Consider the following 16240-nt stretch of genomic DNA (forward strand, 5'->3'; position numbering starts at 1 on the left):
GGTTTTGGGTGATTTCTCCACCCCCCCGTTTTAGCGGGGCCGTGGCATCCGCTCGTGCCGCAACCCCCAAAAACCTAGTATTGCTCAAAAAGCGGAATATTTTTTTCCACCCAGCTGCTCTCCCTGTCCTGGATATTTTATTTCTAACACCCCCCCCCCCCCCCAAAAAAAAAAAAAAATCCCCCAAAATAACCCCCAACCCCGAAGCAAATGGAAAAACAAACAAAAAAACCCAACCCCTTTTTTTTTTTTTTTACTGCAAAACTCCCCGGACGGGTGCGAACGCGGCGAACGCCGCTCCCGAGCACCCAGCGCGTCCCGTCGGGGAGAGCGGAAAGGACTTTAGAAAAAGAAAAAAAATTAAAAAAAAAAAAAAAAATTAGTCGTTCAAAATAAACCCTAAAAATTCCAAAATAAAAATAATAATAATAAAAAAGAAGAAGAAGAAAAAAAAAAATCACCCTTGGGTTGCGTGAAGGCAGAGCCGGGCTCTGCTCGAAAAGGCACCTCGAGTCTCCAGCACAGTGCACAGCGGCGTAGGAGGGGCTTTGGGCTGATACCAGGCGGAAATAATTAATAATAATTAAAAGAAATGAAGAAGAATTCCCAGAAAAAAAACCCAAGCCAAGCTTCCGCGCTGCTTTGGGGCTCCCCTCTTCATACCTGAGATCTCCCTGGGGTGGGCGAGGGCTGCGACAGCGGGGAGGGGAGCCCCAAAATGATGCTGGGGATGGGTTTGGCCCCCCGGGAGAAGAGATGCTTGGGGGGGGGCCCCCAAAATTGTAGCACTCAAAGTGGGGGGGATTTGGGAAAAAAAAAGCCAAAAAAATGGGAATTTGGGGAAAAAAAAAAAGAGGTGTTTGGCAGCTGCTCTTCAGGTCCCCAGTGTTACCCCCGAGCCCTGCGGCCAGGGATATTTGCGGCTGGGAAAAGAAAGCGATGTAGCGAAATACAAATAAAATTAAAATAATTAAAAAAAAAAAAAAAAATTGTAGCACTCAAAGTGGGGGGGATTTGGGAAAAAAAAAAAGCCAAAAAAATGGGAATTTGGGGAAAAAAAAAAGAGGTGTTTGGCAGCTGCTCTTCAGGTCCCCAGTGTTACCCCGAGCCCTGCGGCCAGGGATATTTGCGGCTGGGAAAAGAAAGCGATGTAGCGAAATACAAATAAAATTAAAATAATTAAAAAAAAAAAAAAAAATTGTAGCACTCAAAGTGGGGGGGATTTGGGAAAAAAAAAAGCCAAAAAAATGGGAATTTGGGGAAAAAAAAAAGAGGTGTTTGGCAGCTGCTCTTTAGGTCCCCAGTGTTACCCCGAGCCCTGCGGCCAGGGATATTTGCGGCTGGGAAAAGAAAGCGATGTAGCGAAATACAAATAAAATTAAAATAATTAAAAAAAAAAAAAGAAAGAACACCCCCCCCCCCAAAAAAAAAATAAGCCTGGATGTGCCAAAAGATCCTGCTACGGTCGGGAACTCAAAAAAAAAAAAAAAACCCAAAGCTGCTGGGGGGGCGGCAATCCCCCCGGCGAGGCTCGGGCAAGGGGAGAGCGGGCAGGGGACCGCAGCGGCTCGGAACGTCGGAACGGCGGGGTTTGGGGGGACCCCGGTCCCGGCGGGGGAGCCCCTCAGATGGTGCGGGGGTTGTACTCGGGCAGCTTGCGCAGCCTCTCCTTCTCGGCGTCGCTCTCGTCGCGGGCGATCACCAGCGAGTGCGCGTAGCCCATGGCCACCTGCGGGGAGGGCAGGGCGGGGAAACTGAGGCACGGGGCCGGGCGCCCCCCGCCCCGCGTGTGCCCGGGACCGTGTCTGAGCAGCCCGCGGGTGTGACGAGCTGTGTACGGCCTCAGCTGCCGGATTTATCTAAGGGGGGGCCCCCCCCACCCTCCCTCCAGCACCCCACAGGTGTGACGAGCTGTGTACGGCCTCAGCCGCCAGATTTATCTAAGGGGGGGCCCCACACACACCCTCCCTCCAGCACCCCACGGGTGTGACGAGCTGTGTACGGCCTCAGCCGCTGGATTTATCTAAAGGGGGGGCCCCCCACCCTCCCTCCAGCACCCCATGGGTGTGACGAGTTGTGTACAGCCTCAGCCGCCGTATTTATCTAAGGGGGGGCCCCCCCGCACCCTCCCTCCAGCACCCCATGAGCGTAATGAGTTGTGTACGGCCTCAGCCACTGTATTTATTTAAGGCCCCCCCCCAGCACCCCACAGGTGTGACGAGTTGTGTACGGCCTCAGCCACCATACTTATTTAAGAGCCCCCCCAACCCGCACCCTCCCTCCAGCACCCCATGGGTGTGACGAGCTGTGTACGGCCTCAGCCGCCATATTTTTTTTAAGGGGGAGGGCCCACTCCCACCCTCCAGCACCCCACAGGTGTGACGAGTTGTGTACGGCCTCAGCCACCGTATTTATCTAAGAGCCCCCCCGCACCCTCCCTCCAGCACCCCATGGGTGTGACGAGCTGTGTACGGCCTCAGCCACCGTATTTATTTAAGAGCCCCCCCCCCCCCAACCCGCACCCTCCCTCCAGCACACTATGGGTGTAACGAGTTGTGTACGGCCCCAGCCACCGTATATATTTAAGGGGGGCCCCCCCGCACCCTCTCTCCAGCACACTATGGGTGTGACGAGTTGTGTACAGCCTCAGCCACCGTATTTATCTAAGGGAGGGCCCCCTGCACCCTCCCTCCAGCACCCTATGGGTGTGACGAGTTGTGTACGGCCCCAGCCAACGTATATATTTAAGGGGGGCCCCCCCCATGCCCTCCCTCCAGCATCCTCCGGCGGGGACCCCCGCTCACCTGCTCCGTGTAGATCCCATCCAGGGTCTTCACCTCTTGGGCGGCCGTCGAGGATTTGGGCTTGTGGTCCCCGTAGCCCTGCCAAGCGCATCCCAAGGAGCGGGAGCCAAAAATCAACGTGGGGAGGCTGGGAAGCAGCCAGTCCCTCCCGCTAGCGGCTGCGGGGGGGGCGGTTTTGGGGTGTCAAGGGGTTGGGGGTCCCCGGTAAATCCTTCTTACCAGTTCCCCGAAGGTGGGCGAGGGACCCCAGCTGATGGTGCTCTCATCCGCCGCCACGATGATGCTGCTCTTCCTGCAGCGGGGTGCAAAGGCAGGGTGACCCCGTGCCCCCCAAAACCGCCCCGCAGGCGGCTGCACCCCAAAAAAAAAGGAAATTGGGGGGGGCTGTTTCTTTTTTTCTTTGGAGGGGGGAGCTTGGACTTACCCACAGGCCAGGCTGCGGATTTTCCAGCCGCAGAGGTCCTGCACGGCTTTGGGGTACATGGTGGACTCCCGCGAGGTATTGGTGGCCCCCCAAAAAAACAAGCCGCCTGCAAATCCCACCGTCGCCCGTCAAGCCACGGCATCCCCCCCCCAGCATCCCCAAAACACCCCGAACCGCGGCGCGCGTGCTTTAACGCGCCGAAATCCCGACCTGTCTCGCTGACGGCGAAGGAGCACGTGTAGCCGGCGTAGATCTGCGCCGCCCCGCGCCCCGGGAAGTCGAAGAGCTTGACCAGCCGAGGCACCATCTCGTCCTTCTGCTCGGCGTGGCCCAGCCGCCCGTAACCCCCAAATCCCCAGGAGAAAACGCGCTTCTGCGAGTCCAGGACGAGCTGGGGGTGGAGAAACGGCCCCCCCCCGCCATGAGCAGCCGAGACCCGACCAGCTCGGCGCAGGGAAAAAGAAACGGCAGTAAATGGCATCGATCGCGGCGTGTACTGCAAATGCTAAAGGCACGCTGCAAATCTCTGTCCTCAAATGCACGTGGCTTAAACGCGCCCTGCAAATCTCTGTCCTTAAATGCACCCTGCAAATCTTCAGCCTTCAATGCACGCTGCAAACCTCTACACTTACACGCACGCTGCAAAACTTTAACCTTAAACACATGCTGCAAATCTCGACCCTTAAGTACCGGCTGCAAATCTTTAGCCCTACATGCACACTGCAAGCACCTGTCCTTAAATGCACACCGCAAATATTTATCCTGATATGCACGCTGCAAACCTCTATCCCAAAGTGCATGCTGCAAATCTTGATCCTTAAACACACGCTGCAAGGATTTATCCTGACGTGCACCCTGCAAATCTCTATCCACAAACGCACGCTGCAAACCTCTACACTTACACGCATGCTGCAAAACTTTAACCTTAAACGCATGCTGCAAATCTCGACCCTTAAATGCATGCTGCAAATATTTATCCTTATACACACGCCGCAAATCTCTATCACAAAATGCATGCTGCAAATCTCGATCCTTAAACACATGCTGCAAGGATTGATCCTTATATGCACCCTGCAAATCTCTACACTTACACTCAAGCGACAAAAATTTATCCGTAAATGCATGCTGCAAATCCCGACCCTTAAATGCACGCTGCAAGTATTTATCCTTATATGCACGCTGCAAAGTTCAACCCTTAAACGCACGCTGCAAGGATTTATCCTTAAATGCACGCTGCAAATCTTCATTCTTACACGCACGCTGCAAAACTTTATCTTTACACGCATGCTGTTATTTATCCTAAAACGCATGCTACGACTCCCTAGCCTTAAATGCACCCTGCAAACATTTATCCTTACATGCGCCCTGCAAATGCTTACCCCTAAATGCATGCTGCAAATCTTTATCCTTAAATGCTCCTGCAGAATATCTACCCCTAAACGCACGCTGCAAATCTTTATCCTTAAATGCTCCTGCAGAATATCTACCCCTAAATGCATGCTGCAAACCTCTATCCTTAAATGCTCCTGCAGAATATCTACCCCTAAACGCACACTGCAAACCTTTATCTTTAAATGCTCCTGCAGAATATCTACCCCTAAATGCATGCTGCAAACCTTCATCCTTAAATGCTCCTGCAGAATAACTACCCCTAAATGCACGCTGCAAACCTTCATCCTTAAATGCTCCTGCAGAATATCTACCCCTAAACGCACGCTGCAAATCTTTATCCTTAAATGCTCCTGCAAAACATTGACCCCTAAATGCATGCTGCAAACCTTCATCCTTAAACGCTCCTGCAGAATATCTACCCCTAAACGCATGCTGCAAATCTTTGTCCTTAAATGCTCCTGCTAATATCTACCCCTAAACGCACGCTGCAAACCTTTATCTTTAAATGCTCCTGCGCAACATTGACCCCTAAACGCACACTGCAAATCTTTATCCTTAAATGCTCCTTCAGAATATCTACCCCTAAACGCACGCTGCAAATCTTTATCCTTAAATGCTCCTGCAGAATATCTACCCCTAAATGCATGCTGCAAACCTTCATCCTTAAATGCTCCTGCAGAATAACTACCCCTAAACGCACGCTGCAAATCTTTATCCTTAAACGCTCCTGCAAAACATTGACCCCTAAACGCATGCTGCAAACCTTTATCCTTAAACGCTCCTGCAGAATATCTACCCCTAAACGCATGCTGCAAATCTTTGTCCTTAAATGCTCCTGCTAATATCTACCCCTAAACGCACGCTGCAAACCTTTATCTTTAAATGCTCCTGCGCAACATTGACCCCTAAACGCACACTGCAAATCTTTATCCTTAAATGCTCCTGCAGAATATCTACCCCTAAACACATGCTGCAAATCTTTATCCTTAAATGCTCCTGCAGAATGTCTAACCCTAAATGCATGCTGCAAACCTTCATCCTTAAATGCTCCTGCAGAATATCTACCCCTAAACGCACGCTGCAAATCTTTATCCTTAAATGCTCCTGCAGAATGTCTAACCCTAAATGCATGCTGCAAACCTTCATCCTTAAATGCTCCTGCAGAATATCTACCCCTAAACGCACGCTGCAAATCTTTATCCTTAAATGCTCCTGCAGAATGTCTAACCCTAAATGAATGCTGCAAACCTTCATCCTTAAACGCTCCTGCAGAATATCTACCCCTAAACGCACGCTGCAAATCTTTATCCTTAAATGCTCCTGCAGAATGTCTAACCCTAAATGCATGCTGCAAACCTTCATCCTTAAATGCTCCTGCAGAATATCTACCCCTAAACGCACGCTGCAAATCTTTATCCTTAAATGCTCCTGCAGAATGTCTAACCCTAAATGCATGCTGCAAACCTTTATCCTTAAACGCTCCTGCAGAATATCTACCCCTAAACGCATGCTGCAAATCTTTGTCCTTAAATGCTCCTGCTAATATCTACCCCTAAACGCACGCTGCAAACCTTTATCTTTAAATGCTCCTGCGCAACATTGACCCCTAAACGCACACTGCAAATCTTTATCCTTAAATGCTCCTGCAGAATATCTACCCCTAAACACATGCTGCAAATCTTTATCCTTAAATGCTCCTGCAGAATGTCTAACCCTAAATGCATGCTGCAAACCTTCATCCTTAAATGCTCCTGCAGAATATCTACCCCTAAACGCACGCTGCAAATCTTTATCCTTAAATGCTCCTGCAGAATGTCTAACCCTAAATGCATGCTGCAAACCTTCATCCTTAAACGCTCCTGCAGAATATCTACCCCTAAACGCATGCTGCAAATCTTTGTCCTTAAATGCTCCTGCTAATATCTACCCCTAAACGCACGCTGCAAACCTTTATCTTTAAATGCTCCTGCGCAACATTGACCCCTAAACGCACACTGCAAATCTTTATCCTTAAATGCTCCTTCAGAATATCTACCCCTAAACGCACGCTGCAAATCTTTATCCTTAAATGCTCCTGCAGAATATCTACCCCTAAATGCATGCTGCAAACCTTCATCCTTAAATGCTCCTGCAGAATAACTACCCCTAAACGCATGCTGCAAACCTTTATCCTTAAACGCTCCTGCAGAATATCTACCCCTAAACGCACGCTGCAAACCTTTATCTTTAAATGCTCCTGCGCAACATTGACCCCTAAACGCACACTGCAAATCTTTATCCTTAAATGCTCCTTCAGAATATCTACCCCTAAACACATGCTGCAAATCTTCGTCCTTAAACGCTCCTGCGCAACACTGACGCCTAAATGCACGCTGCAAACCTTGGTCCTTAAACGCTCCTGCGCACCATCTACCACTAATGGCACGCTGGCAGGCGGCGCCGCCCCGCGTGCGCTGCGGGTGCTGCCGGCCGCGCCTTGCCCCGTACCGTGTGGTTGGCCCCGCACGCCACGTCCCGCACCACCACGTTGGGGACGGGCAGGATCTGCCCATCTTTGGTCTTCTCGATGAAGATGGCCACGCGGCGCGGCACCAGCTCGCAGTCGTACTCTATCCGCTGCGCCCGGGCGATGAACTTCCCATCCGAATTATGCCCTGCGGACGAGCGGCGGGGTGAAAACGGGGCGCCCCGCTCCCCCGCGCCCCGTTATTTCCAAGCCAGCTGCAGAAATCCCCTCTGCGAGCCCCGTTTGATTCGCAGCTCCCACCCCGATATTTTCGCTGGACGTAAAGGCAAGGGACGCTGTGGCTGCCTGGGGAAACTGAGGCACGGGAGCTCTCCCCCCCTCCCTCCGCCCCGCGAGAGCTCAAAATGGGAGCAGAGCACCCCAAAACAGCACCGTACCCAGCTGCCCGTACTCGGGGCACCCGAAGGAGTAGAGGTTTCCTTTGCAATCCATGATCATGCTGAACTCGGCCCCGCAGGCCAGCTTGGTGATGGGCTGCCCGTTGTACATGATCTGCCGCAGAAGCAGAAAAAGGGGTTAAAAAAAAAAAAAAGAGAAAAAAAAGCAAAAAACTTAATTTCCCCAGGGGGGACCCCCCAAAATCCTCAAACCCGAGGTTTCACTTTAAATTCTTGCGTTGGCTTTCCCCACTGCGGCTGCAAGCGCGTCCCTGCCCGAGCGGGGATGCTCGTGCAGCCTAAAGGGCTTTGGGCTCTGCTAGGGGATTTTTTTTTTTTTTTTTTTCACCCAGAACCTGCCCCAATCCGCTGGGTTTTCACCCCAAACGCACGAGGGGAAGCGCAGAGAGGAGCGGCGATACCTGCGTCGGGCTGGGCACGGCGTCAGTCTGGTTCCCCAGCCCCAGCTGCCCCATTTTATTCTCCCCGAAGGCGAACACCGAGCCGCTCTCTGCAAAAAAAAAAAAAAAAAAAAAAAAAAAAAGCGATACGGGGCAAAATGGGCCGATTTCAGACAATTTGCCCAAAATAGGAGGTTTTGGGTTTTTTTTTCCCCCATACCTGTAAGCGCCAGCGTGTGGTTTCGGCCGCAGGCTGCCAGCACGATGGCTTCGCCCCCCAGCACCTCGATCAGCTTCGGGGCTTCCACCCGCTTCGTGTCCCCGTGCCCCAGCTGCCCTTTCTCATTGCGACCTGGCCAAAAAACGGGGCTTTTTGGGTTTGGTTTGGTTTTTTTTTTTTTTTTTTTGCAGCAAAACGGGTGGGCGAAGCCCACCCCGGGGCAGCCAGGGGCGTTTCTGGGTGCTCCCCGCTGCTCACCCCAGCTCCAGAGCTTGCCCTCGGCGGTGATGAGCAGGCTGTGCGCAGCGCAGGGTCCCGAAACCACGCTCCGCACCGGAATACCTGAGAGACAGCCGTACCTGTGCGGCCCCCACAAATTCTGGCCCAGATTACGATATGCAACTGTATTAAAAAAAAAAAAAAAAAAAAATTAAAAAAAAAAAAAATTAAAAAAAAAAATAAATTAATTAAATATAAAGGCATTAAAAACACGCAGAAAGAAAATGAGTTCAATATAAAGGCATAAAAAGTAAGCAGCGCGTTTATTTTGCTCTGCAAGAGATCCGGCGCGCCCCAAGTCCTGGCCCAGATTATGATATGCAACTCCTCCCCAAATTAATTAATAAAAAACAAAAATTACATATAAATGTATAAAAAAGCAGCAGAACGAAAATGAGTTCAATATCAAGGCATAAAAAGTAAGCAGCGCGTTTATTTTGCTCTGCAAGAGATCCGGCGCGCCCCAAGTCCTGGCCCAGATTATGATATGCAACTCCTCCCCAAATTAATTAATAAAAATAATAATTAAATATAAAGCCATTGAAGACAAGCAGAAACAATCTGAGTTTGATAGAAAGGCATAAGGAGTAAGCAGCGCGTATATTTTGCTCTGCAAGAGATCCGGCGCGCCCCAAGTCCTGGCCCAGATTATGATATGCAACTCCTCCCCAAATTAATTAATAAAAAACAAAAATTACATATAAATGTATAAAAAAGCAGCAGAACGAAAATGAGTTCAATATCAAGGCATAAAAAGTAAGCAGCGCGTTTATTTTGCTCTGCAAGAGATCTGGCGCGCCCCAAGTCCTGGCCCAGATTACGATATGCAACTGTAACTCCTCCCCAAATTAATTAATAAAAAAAGTTAATTAGGTATAAATGCATAAAAAATAAGCAGAAAATTAATTTACTATAAAGGCATTAAGGAGTAAGCAGCGCGTTTTTTTGCTTCGCAGGAGATCCAGTGCACCCCAAATCCTGGCTCAGATTACGATATGCAACTGTAACTCCTCCCAAATTCATTAATAAAAAAATTAATTACATATAAATGCATAAAAAAGCAGCAGAACGAAAATGAGTTCAATATAAAGGCATAAAAAGTAAGCAGCGCGTTTATTTTGCTCTGCAAGAGATCCAGTGCGCCCCAAGTCCTGGCCCAGATTACGATACGCAACTGTGAAAAACAAAAGCCCTCCAAAAAGATTAATTAATAAAAGTAATAATTAAATACAAGTGCATTAAAAATAAGCAGAAAAAAATGAATTAAAGGCATAAAAAATAAGCCATGCCTTTATTTTGCTTCGCAGGAGAGCCGGTGCATCCCGCACCCCAGGTTCTGGCCCAGATTACAATACGCAACTGTAAAAAAACCCACCCTCCACAAACATTAATTAATTAAAACCTAATTAAATATGTACGCATAAAAAATAAGCAGGGGAAAAAAAATTAAATCTAAAGGCATGAAAAATAAGCAACGCGTTTATTTTGCTTTGCAGATGCAGCGCACCCCGTACCCCAAGCTCTGCCCCAGATTACGACACGCAGCTGTACCCCCCAGTATTAATTAATTGCATATAAATGCATAAAAATGAGCAGGAAAATGAATGAAAATATATTAATAGAATATATTAATTAAAATATAAAGGCATAAAAATCAAGCAGCGCATTTAGCTTGCTTGGCAGGAGACCCAGCGCACCCCAAGTTCTGGCCCAGATTACGATATGCAACTGTACCCCCCCAATTCAATTAATTGCATATAAATGCATAAAAATAAGCAGGAAAAGTAATGAAGATATATTAGTAGAACACATTAATTAAAATCTAAAGACACAAAAACCCAAGCAGCGTGTTTATTCTGCTTGGCAGGAGACCCAGTGCACCCCAAGCTCTGGCCCAGGGTATGGTATGCAACTGTACCCCCCAATTTAATTAATTGCATATAAATGCATAAAAATGAGCAGGAAAATGAATGAAAATATATTAATAGAATATATTAATTAAAATCTAAAGGCATAAAACCCAAGCAGCACATTTAGCTTGCTTGGAGACCCAGTGCACCCCAAGTTCTGGCCCAGATTATGATATGCAACTGTACCCCCCCAAATTCAATTAATTGCATATAAATGCATAAAAAAAGAGCAGGAAAATGAATGAAAATATATTAATAGAATACATGAATTAAAATATAAAAGCATTAAAACCCAAGCAGCGCGTTTAGCTTGCTTGCAAGGGGACCCGGCGCGCCCCGCATCCCAGATTACAACGTGCAACCGGTGTAAAAAAAAAAAAAAAGAATTAACCCACGGCAAATACGAACGGCAAATTTTAACGGCAAATATGAAGGGCAAATGTGAAGGGCAGGCGAAGAGGAGCGGGGCGCGTGAAGGGGCGGCGGGGCCCTCACCTTGCTGCTTGGGCACCTCCTTGCGGCCGATCAGGTCCCAGTTGGTGGCCCCGAAGATGAGGAGCTGCCCCCGGCACCGGGAGCCCTCCAGCTTCTGCAGGGAGCCGGGAAGCGTCAGCCACCGGGGGCACGGGGGACATGGGGACACGGGGACACGGGGCACGGCGGGGATGTGGGGGGCATCGGGGACACGGGGGATGTGGGGGACACGGGGGACGTTGGGGACATGGGGGATGTTGGGGGCGTTGGGGACATGGGGGACGTTGGGGGCATTGGGGACATGGGGGACGTTGGGGACATGGGGGACATTGGGGATATGGGGGACGTTGGAGACATGGGGGACGTTGGGGACATGGGGGACGTTGGGGGCATTGGGGACATGGGGGACGTTGGAGACATGGGGGAAGTTGGGGACATGGGGGACGTTGGGGGCATTGGGGACATGGGGGACATTGGGGGGGACACGGGGGACGTTGGGGGCGTTGGGGACATGGGGGACGTTGGAGACATGGGGGACGTTGGGGACATGGGGGACGTTGGGGGACGTTGGAGACATGGGGGACGTTGGGGACATGGGGGACGTTGGGGACATTGGGGACATGGGGGACATTGGGGATATGGGGGACGTTGGAGACATGGGGGACGTTGGGGACATGGGGGACGTTGGGGGCGTTGGGGACATGGGGGACGTTGGGGACATGGGGGACGTTGGGGGCGTTGGGGACATGGGGGACGTTGGGGGCGTTGGGGACATTGGGGGCGTTGGGGACATGGGGGACGTTGGGGACATTGGGGACATGGGGGACGTTGGGGACTTGGGGGACGTGGGGACGTTGGGGACATGGGGGACGTTGGGGGCGTTGGGGACATGGGGGACGTTGGGGACATGGGGGACGTTGGGGGCGTTGGGGACATGGGGGACGTTGGGGACATGGGGGACGTTGGGGGCGTTGGAGACATGGGGGATGTTGGGGGCATTGGGGACATGGGGGACGTTGGGGGCGTGGGGGACGTTGGGGGCGTTGGAGACATGGGGGATGTTGGGGGCGTTGGAGACATGGGGGACGTTGGGGACATGGGGGACGCTGGGGGCATTGGGGACGTTGGGGGACGTTGGGGACATGGGGGACATTGGGGGGGACATGGGGGATGTGGGGGATGTTGGGGACATTGGGGGGGACATGGGGGATGTGGGGGACGTTGGGGACACGGGGGACATGGGGGACGTTGGGGACATTGGGGGGGACATGGGGGATGTTGGGGACATTGGGGGACGTTGGGGACATTGGGGGGGACATGGGGGACGTTGGGGGCGTTGGGGACATGGGGGACATTGGGGACATGGGGGACGTTGGGGACATGGGGGACGTTGGGGGGGACATGGGGGATGTGGGGGACGTTGGGGACATTGGGGATGTTGGGGGGGACATAGGGGATGTTGGGGGGGACATGGGGGATGTGGGGGACGTTGGGGACATGGGGGACATGGGGGACGTTGGGGACATTGGGGGGGACATGGGGGATGTTGGGGACATTGGGGACGCGGGGACATGGGGGATGTTGGGGACATTGGGGGGGACATCAGGGCCACGGGGGCCGGGGGCCACTTTGCAGCAGCACCCCCTTGCCGCGCCCGCTGCCCCGTGCCCCCCGAAAGGGGCGGGAGGCACAGCGCTCCCCGACGGTTTCGCCCCCCTTGCAAAGCCCGCGGGGGGGCTTTGCCCGTGGCCCCCCAAAAAGGGGGCGAGAAGGGGGGGGCAGGAGGGCTGCGGGGCGCTGCTGCGCTCATCTGGCCCCCCAAAAGGGGGTGCAGGGCGGGATGGGGGGGCGGCACCCCAATATTTCTCGCTGCTGCACGGGGTGCAAGGTGGGAGCAGCGTTGGGGGGCACGATAAAGGGGGTGCGGGTTTGGGGGTACAACTGGGGGTACAAATTGGGGGTGCATCTGGGGGCGTGCAACGGAGGGGTGCGGTAAGGGGGTGCAATGGAGGGGTGCATTATTGGGGTGCACTGGGGTGGAATAAAGGGGTGCAGTGGGGGGCATGTTGCGGTGCAGGGGTGCAGCGGGGTGCATTAAGGGGTGCAGTGGGGGGCATGTTGGGGTGCAGGGGTGCAGCGGGGTGCATTAAGGGGGTGCAATGGGGGCATGTTGGGGTGCAGGGGTGCAGCGGGGTGCATTAAGGGGTGCAATGGGGGCATGTTGGGGTGCAGGGGTGCATTAAGGGGTGCATTAAGGGGTGCAGTGGGGGTATGTTGGGGTGCAGGCGTGCATTAAGGGGTGCATTAAGGGGTGCAAGGGTGCAGTAAGGGGTGCATTAAGGGGTGCAGTGGGGGGCATGTTGGGGTGCAGGGGTGCAGCGGGGTGCATTAAGGGGTGCAATGGGGGCACGTTGGGGTGCAGGGGTGCATTAAGGGGTGCATTAAGGGGTGCAATGGGGGCACGTTGGGGTGCAGGGGTGCATTAAGGGGTGCATTAAGGGGTGCAGGGGTGCAGTAAGGGGTGCATTAACGGGTGCAGTGGGGGGCATGTTGGGGTGCAGGGGTGCAGTGGGGTGCATTAAGGGGTGCAATGGGGGGCATGTTGGCTGCAGGGGTGCATTAAGGGGTGCAATGGGAGCACGTTGGGGTGCGTGGGGTGCATTAAAGGGGTGCAATGGGGGCACATCGGGGTGCAGCGGGGTGCATTAAGGGGTGCAATGGGGGCACGTTGGGGTGCAGGGGTGCATTAAGGGGTGCAGTGGGCGCACGTTGGGGTGCAGGGGTGCATTAAGGGGTGCATTAAAGGGGTGCAATGGGGGGCACGTTGGGGTGCAGGGGTGCATTAAGGGGTGCATTAAGGGGTGCAATGGGAGCACGTTGGGGTGCAGCGGGGTGCATTAAAGGGGTGCAATGGGGGGCACATCGGGGTGCAGCGGGGTGCATTAAGGGGTGCATTAAGGGGTGCAGTGGGGGGCACGCTGGGGTGCAGGGGTGCATTAAGGGGTGCATTAAGGGGTGCAATGGGGGCACATTGGGGTGCAGGGGTGCATTAAGGGGTGCAGTGGGGGGCACGGGGTGCAGGGGTGCATTAAGGGGTGCAGTGGGGGGTGCTTTAAAGGGGTCCAGGGGGGCACTGGGGGTGCACTGGGGGTTCAATGAGGGATGCAATTTGGGGGTACATGGGGACAGAACGGGGGGCGATGCGGGGTGCAAAGGGGGTGCATTGGGGGGGTGCAAGGGGGGCACATTGGGGGCGCAATGGGGGTGCATTGGGGGGTGCAAGAGGGGTACGACAGGGGGTGCAAGGGGGGGGCACACTGGGGGTGCAATGGGGGGTGCACCGGGGTGCAAGAGGGGGTACAAGGGGGGGTGCAAGTGAGGGTGCATGGGGGATGCACTGGGGGTGCAAAGGGGGGGTGCATTGGGGGGTGCATTGGGGGGTGCATTAGGGGTGCAAAGGGGGGTGCACAGGGGGGGGTGCATTGGGGGTGCAAGAGAGGGGGGTGGGGGGGGTGCAACGGGGGGGAGTGTAAACGGGGTGCAAAGGGGGTGCAAGGGGGGTTCAAAGGGGGGATGTATTGGGGTGCAAAGGGGGAGTACAAAGGGGGGGTGCAAAGGGGGGGATGCAAGGGGGGGTTCAAAGGGGGGTGCACTGGGGGGGTGCACTGGGGGGTGCAAAGGGGGGTGCAAAGGGGGGTGCAAGGGGGGGTGCAAGGGGGGGGATGCAAGGGGGGGGATGCAAGGGGGGTGCACAGGGGGTGCGCACGGGGGTGCAAAGGGGGGGATGCATTGGGGGTGCAAAGGGGGGGTGCACGGGGGATGCAAGGGGGGGTTCAAAGCGGGGTGCACGGGGGGGTGTACGGGGCATGCAAAGGGGGGGTGCAGGGGGTGGGTTCAAAGGGGGGTGCATGGGGGGGTGCACGGGGGGGGTGCACGGGGGGTGCAAAGGCAGGGTGCATTAGGGGTGCAAAGGGGGGGATGCATTGGGGGTGCAAAGGGGGGGTGCACAGAGGGGGATGCAAGGGGGGGTGCACAGGGTGTGCAAAGGGGGGGGTGCACGGGGGGGGGCACGGGGCGTGCAAAGTGGGGAGTGCATGGGGGGTGCAATGGGGGGGTGCAAGGGGAGGATGCAAGGGGGGGTTCAAAGGGGGGTGCACTGGGGGGGTTGCACGGGGGGTGCAATGGGGGGGTGCACGGGGGGTGCAAAGGGGGGTGCAAAGGGGGGTGCAATAGGGGGGTGCAATAGGGGTGCAAAGGGGGGGGGATGCATTGGGGGTGCAAAGGGGGGGTGCAAGGGGGGGGGTGCATGGGGGGGTTCAAAGGGGGGTGCACGGGGGGTGCAGAGGTTGCATTAGGGGTGCAAAGGGGGGGATGCATTGGGGGTGCAAAGGGGGGGGTGCAAGGGGGGGTTCAAAGGGGGGTGCATGGGGGGTGCATGGGGGGGGATGCATTGGGGGGTGCAAAGGGGGGGTGCAAGGGGGGGTTCAAAGGGGGGTGCACGGGGGGTGCAGAGGTTGCATTAGGGGTGCAAAGGGGGGGATGCATTGGGGGTGCAAAGGGGGGGTGCAAAGGGGGGGTGCAAGGGGGGGTTCAAAGGGGGGTGCATGGGGGGTGCATGGGGGGGGGATGCATTGGGGGTGCAAAGGGGGGGTGCAAGGGGGGGGTGCAAGGGGGGTTCAAAGGGGGGTGCATGGGGGGGGGGATGCATTGGGGGTGCAAAGGGGGGGTGCGCGGGGGGGTGCAGAGGGGGGGTGCAAAGGGGGGGGGGTGCAGGGGGGGGGTCCCGGGGGAGTGCCCTCCCGCCGCCCCGCTCACGATGCGCTCCTTGCTGTGCTCGGGCTCGCAGATCACCACGCTCTGGCCGCGGGCCGCGCCGCCTCCTCCTCCTCCTCCTCCTCCTCCTCCTCCGCCGCCGCCGCCGCCGCCGGGCCCGGCAGCAGCGGCCCCCGCCGCCCCTCCGCCGCCGGCTCCGCCGGGCCTGCCGGGCCTCCTCCCGCCGGGGCTGGGGCTGCCGGCCCGCGGCCGCCGCTCCCGGGGCGCATCCTCCTCGCTGCTTCCCCCGCTGCTGCCGCCGCGCTCCGGCCTCCCCCGCCGCCTCCCGCCCGCCGCCGGGCCCGGCCGCCGCCGCCTCCCCGCCGCCGCCGCCGCCGCCGCGCTGCCCGGGCCCGGGCCCGCTCCCGCTCCCCGCCGCTCCCGCTCCCGCCGCCGCCGCTGCCCAGGGCGGCGCCGCCGCTCTCCGCCGGGGCATGGCGCCTGGGCACGGCCGTCAGCGCCGCCCCGGGCCAAGGGGCCGGGCCGGGGCACGGGGGTCCAGCGGGGCGGGGGGGGGCTCGGGAACGGGGGGGGGCAACGGGGGGGGGCTCGGGAAAGGGGGGTGCAAAGGGGGGGCTTGGAAAAGGGGGGGTGCAAAGGGGGGTGCAAAGGGGGGGCTT

At 55.5% G+C, this 16240-nt stretch overlaps 1 protein-coding gene across 1 annotated transcript; it reads right to left on the bottom strand.

Annotated features, from left to right (window-relative positions):
- Positions 1–1624: 1624 nt before the first annotated feature.
- On the bottom strand, positions 1625–16056 carry RCC2 (regulator of chromosome condensation 2). The gene is made up of 14 exons (XM_075721615.1): positions 16020–16056; positions 15773–15976; positions 15624–15709; positions 10830–10923; positions 8404–8547; positions 8146–8277; positions 7947–8035; positions 7525–7639; positions 7108–7274; positions 3439–3619; positions 3229–3334; positions 3024–3096; positions 2805–2882; positions 1625–1729 (listed from the first exon to the last, which is right to left on the bottom strand). Exons 1-14 carry the CDS (start codon positions 16054–16056, stop codon positions 1625–1627), a joined length of 1611 nt encoding a protein of 536 aa, XP_075577730.1.
- Positions 16057–16240: the final 184 nt, after the last annotated feature.

Source organism: Pelecanus crispus, chromosome 15 (assembly GCF_030463565.1).
Source record: "Pelecanus crispus isolate bPelCri1 chromosome 15, bPelCri1.pri, whole genome shotgun sequence".
NCBI lineage: Eukaryota > Metazoa > Chordata > Aves > Pelecaniformes > Pelecanidae > Pelecanus > Pelecanus crispus.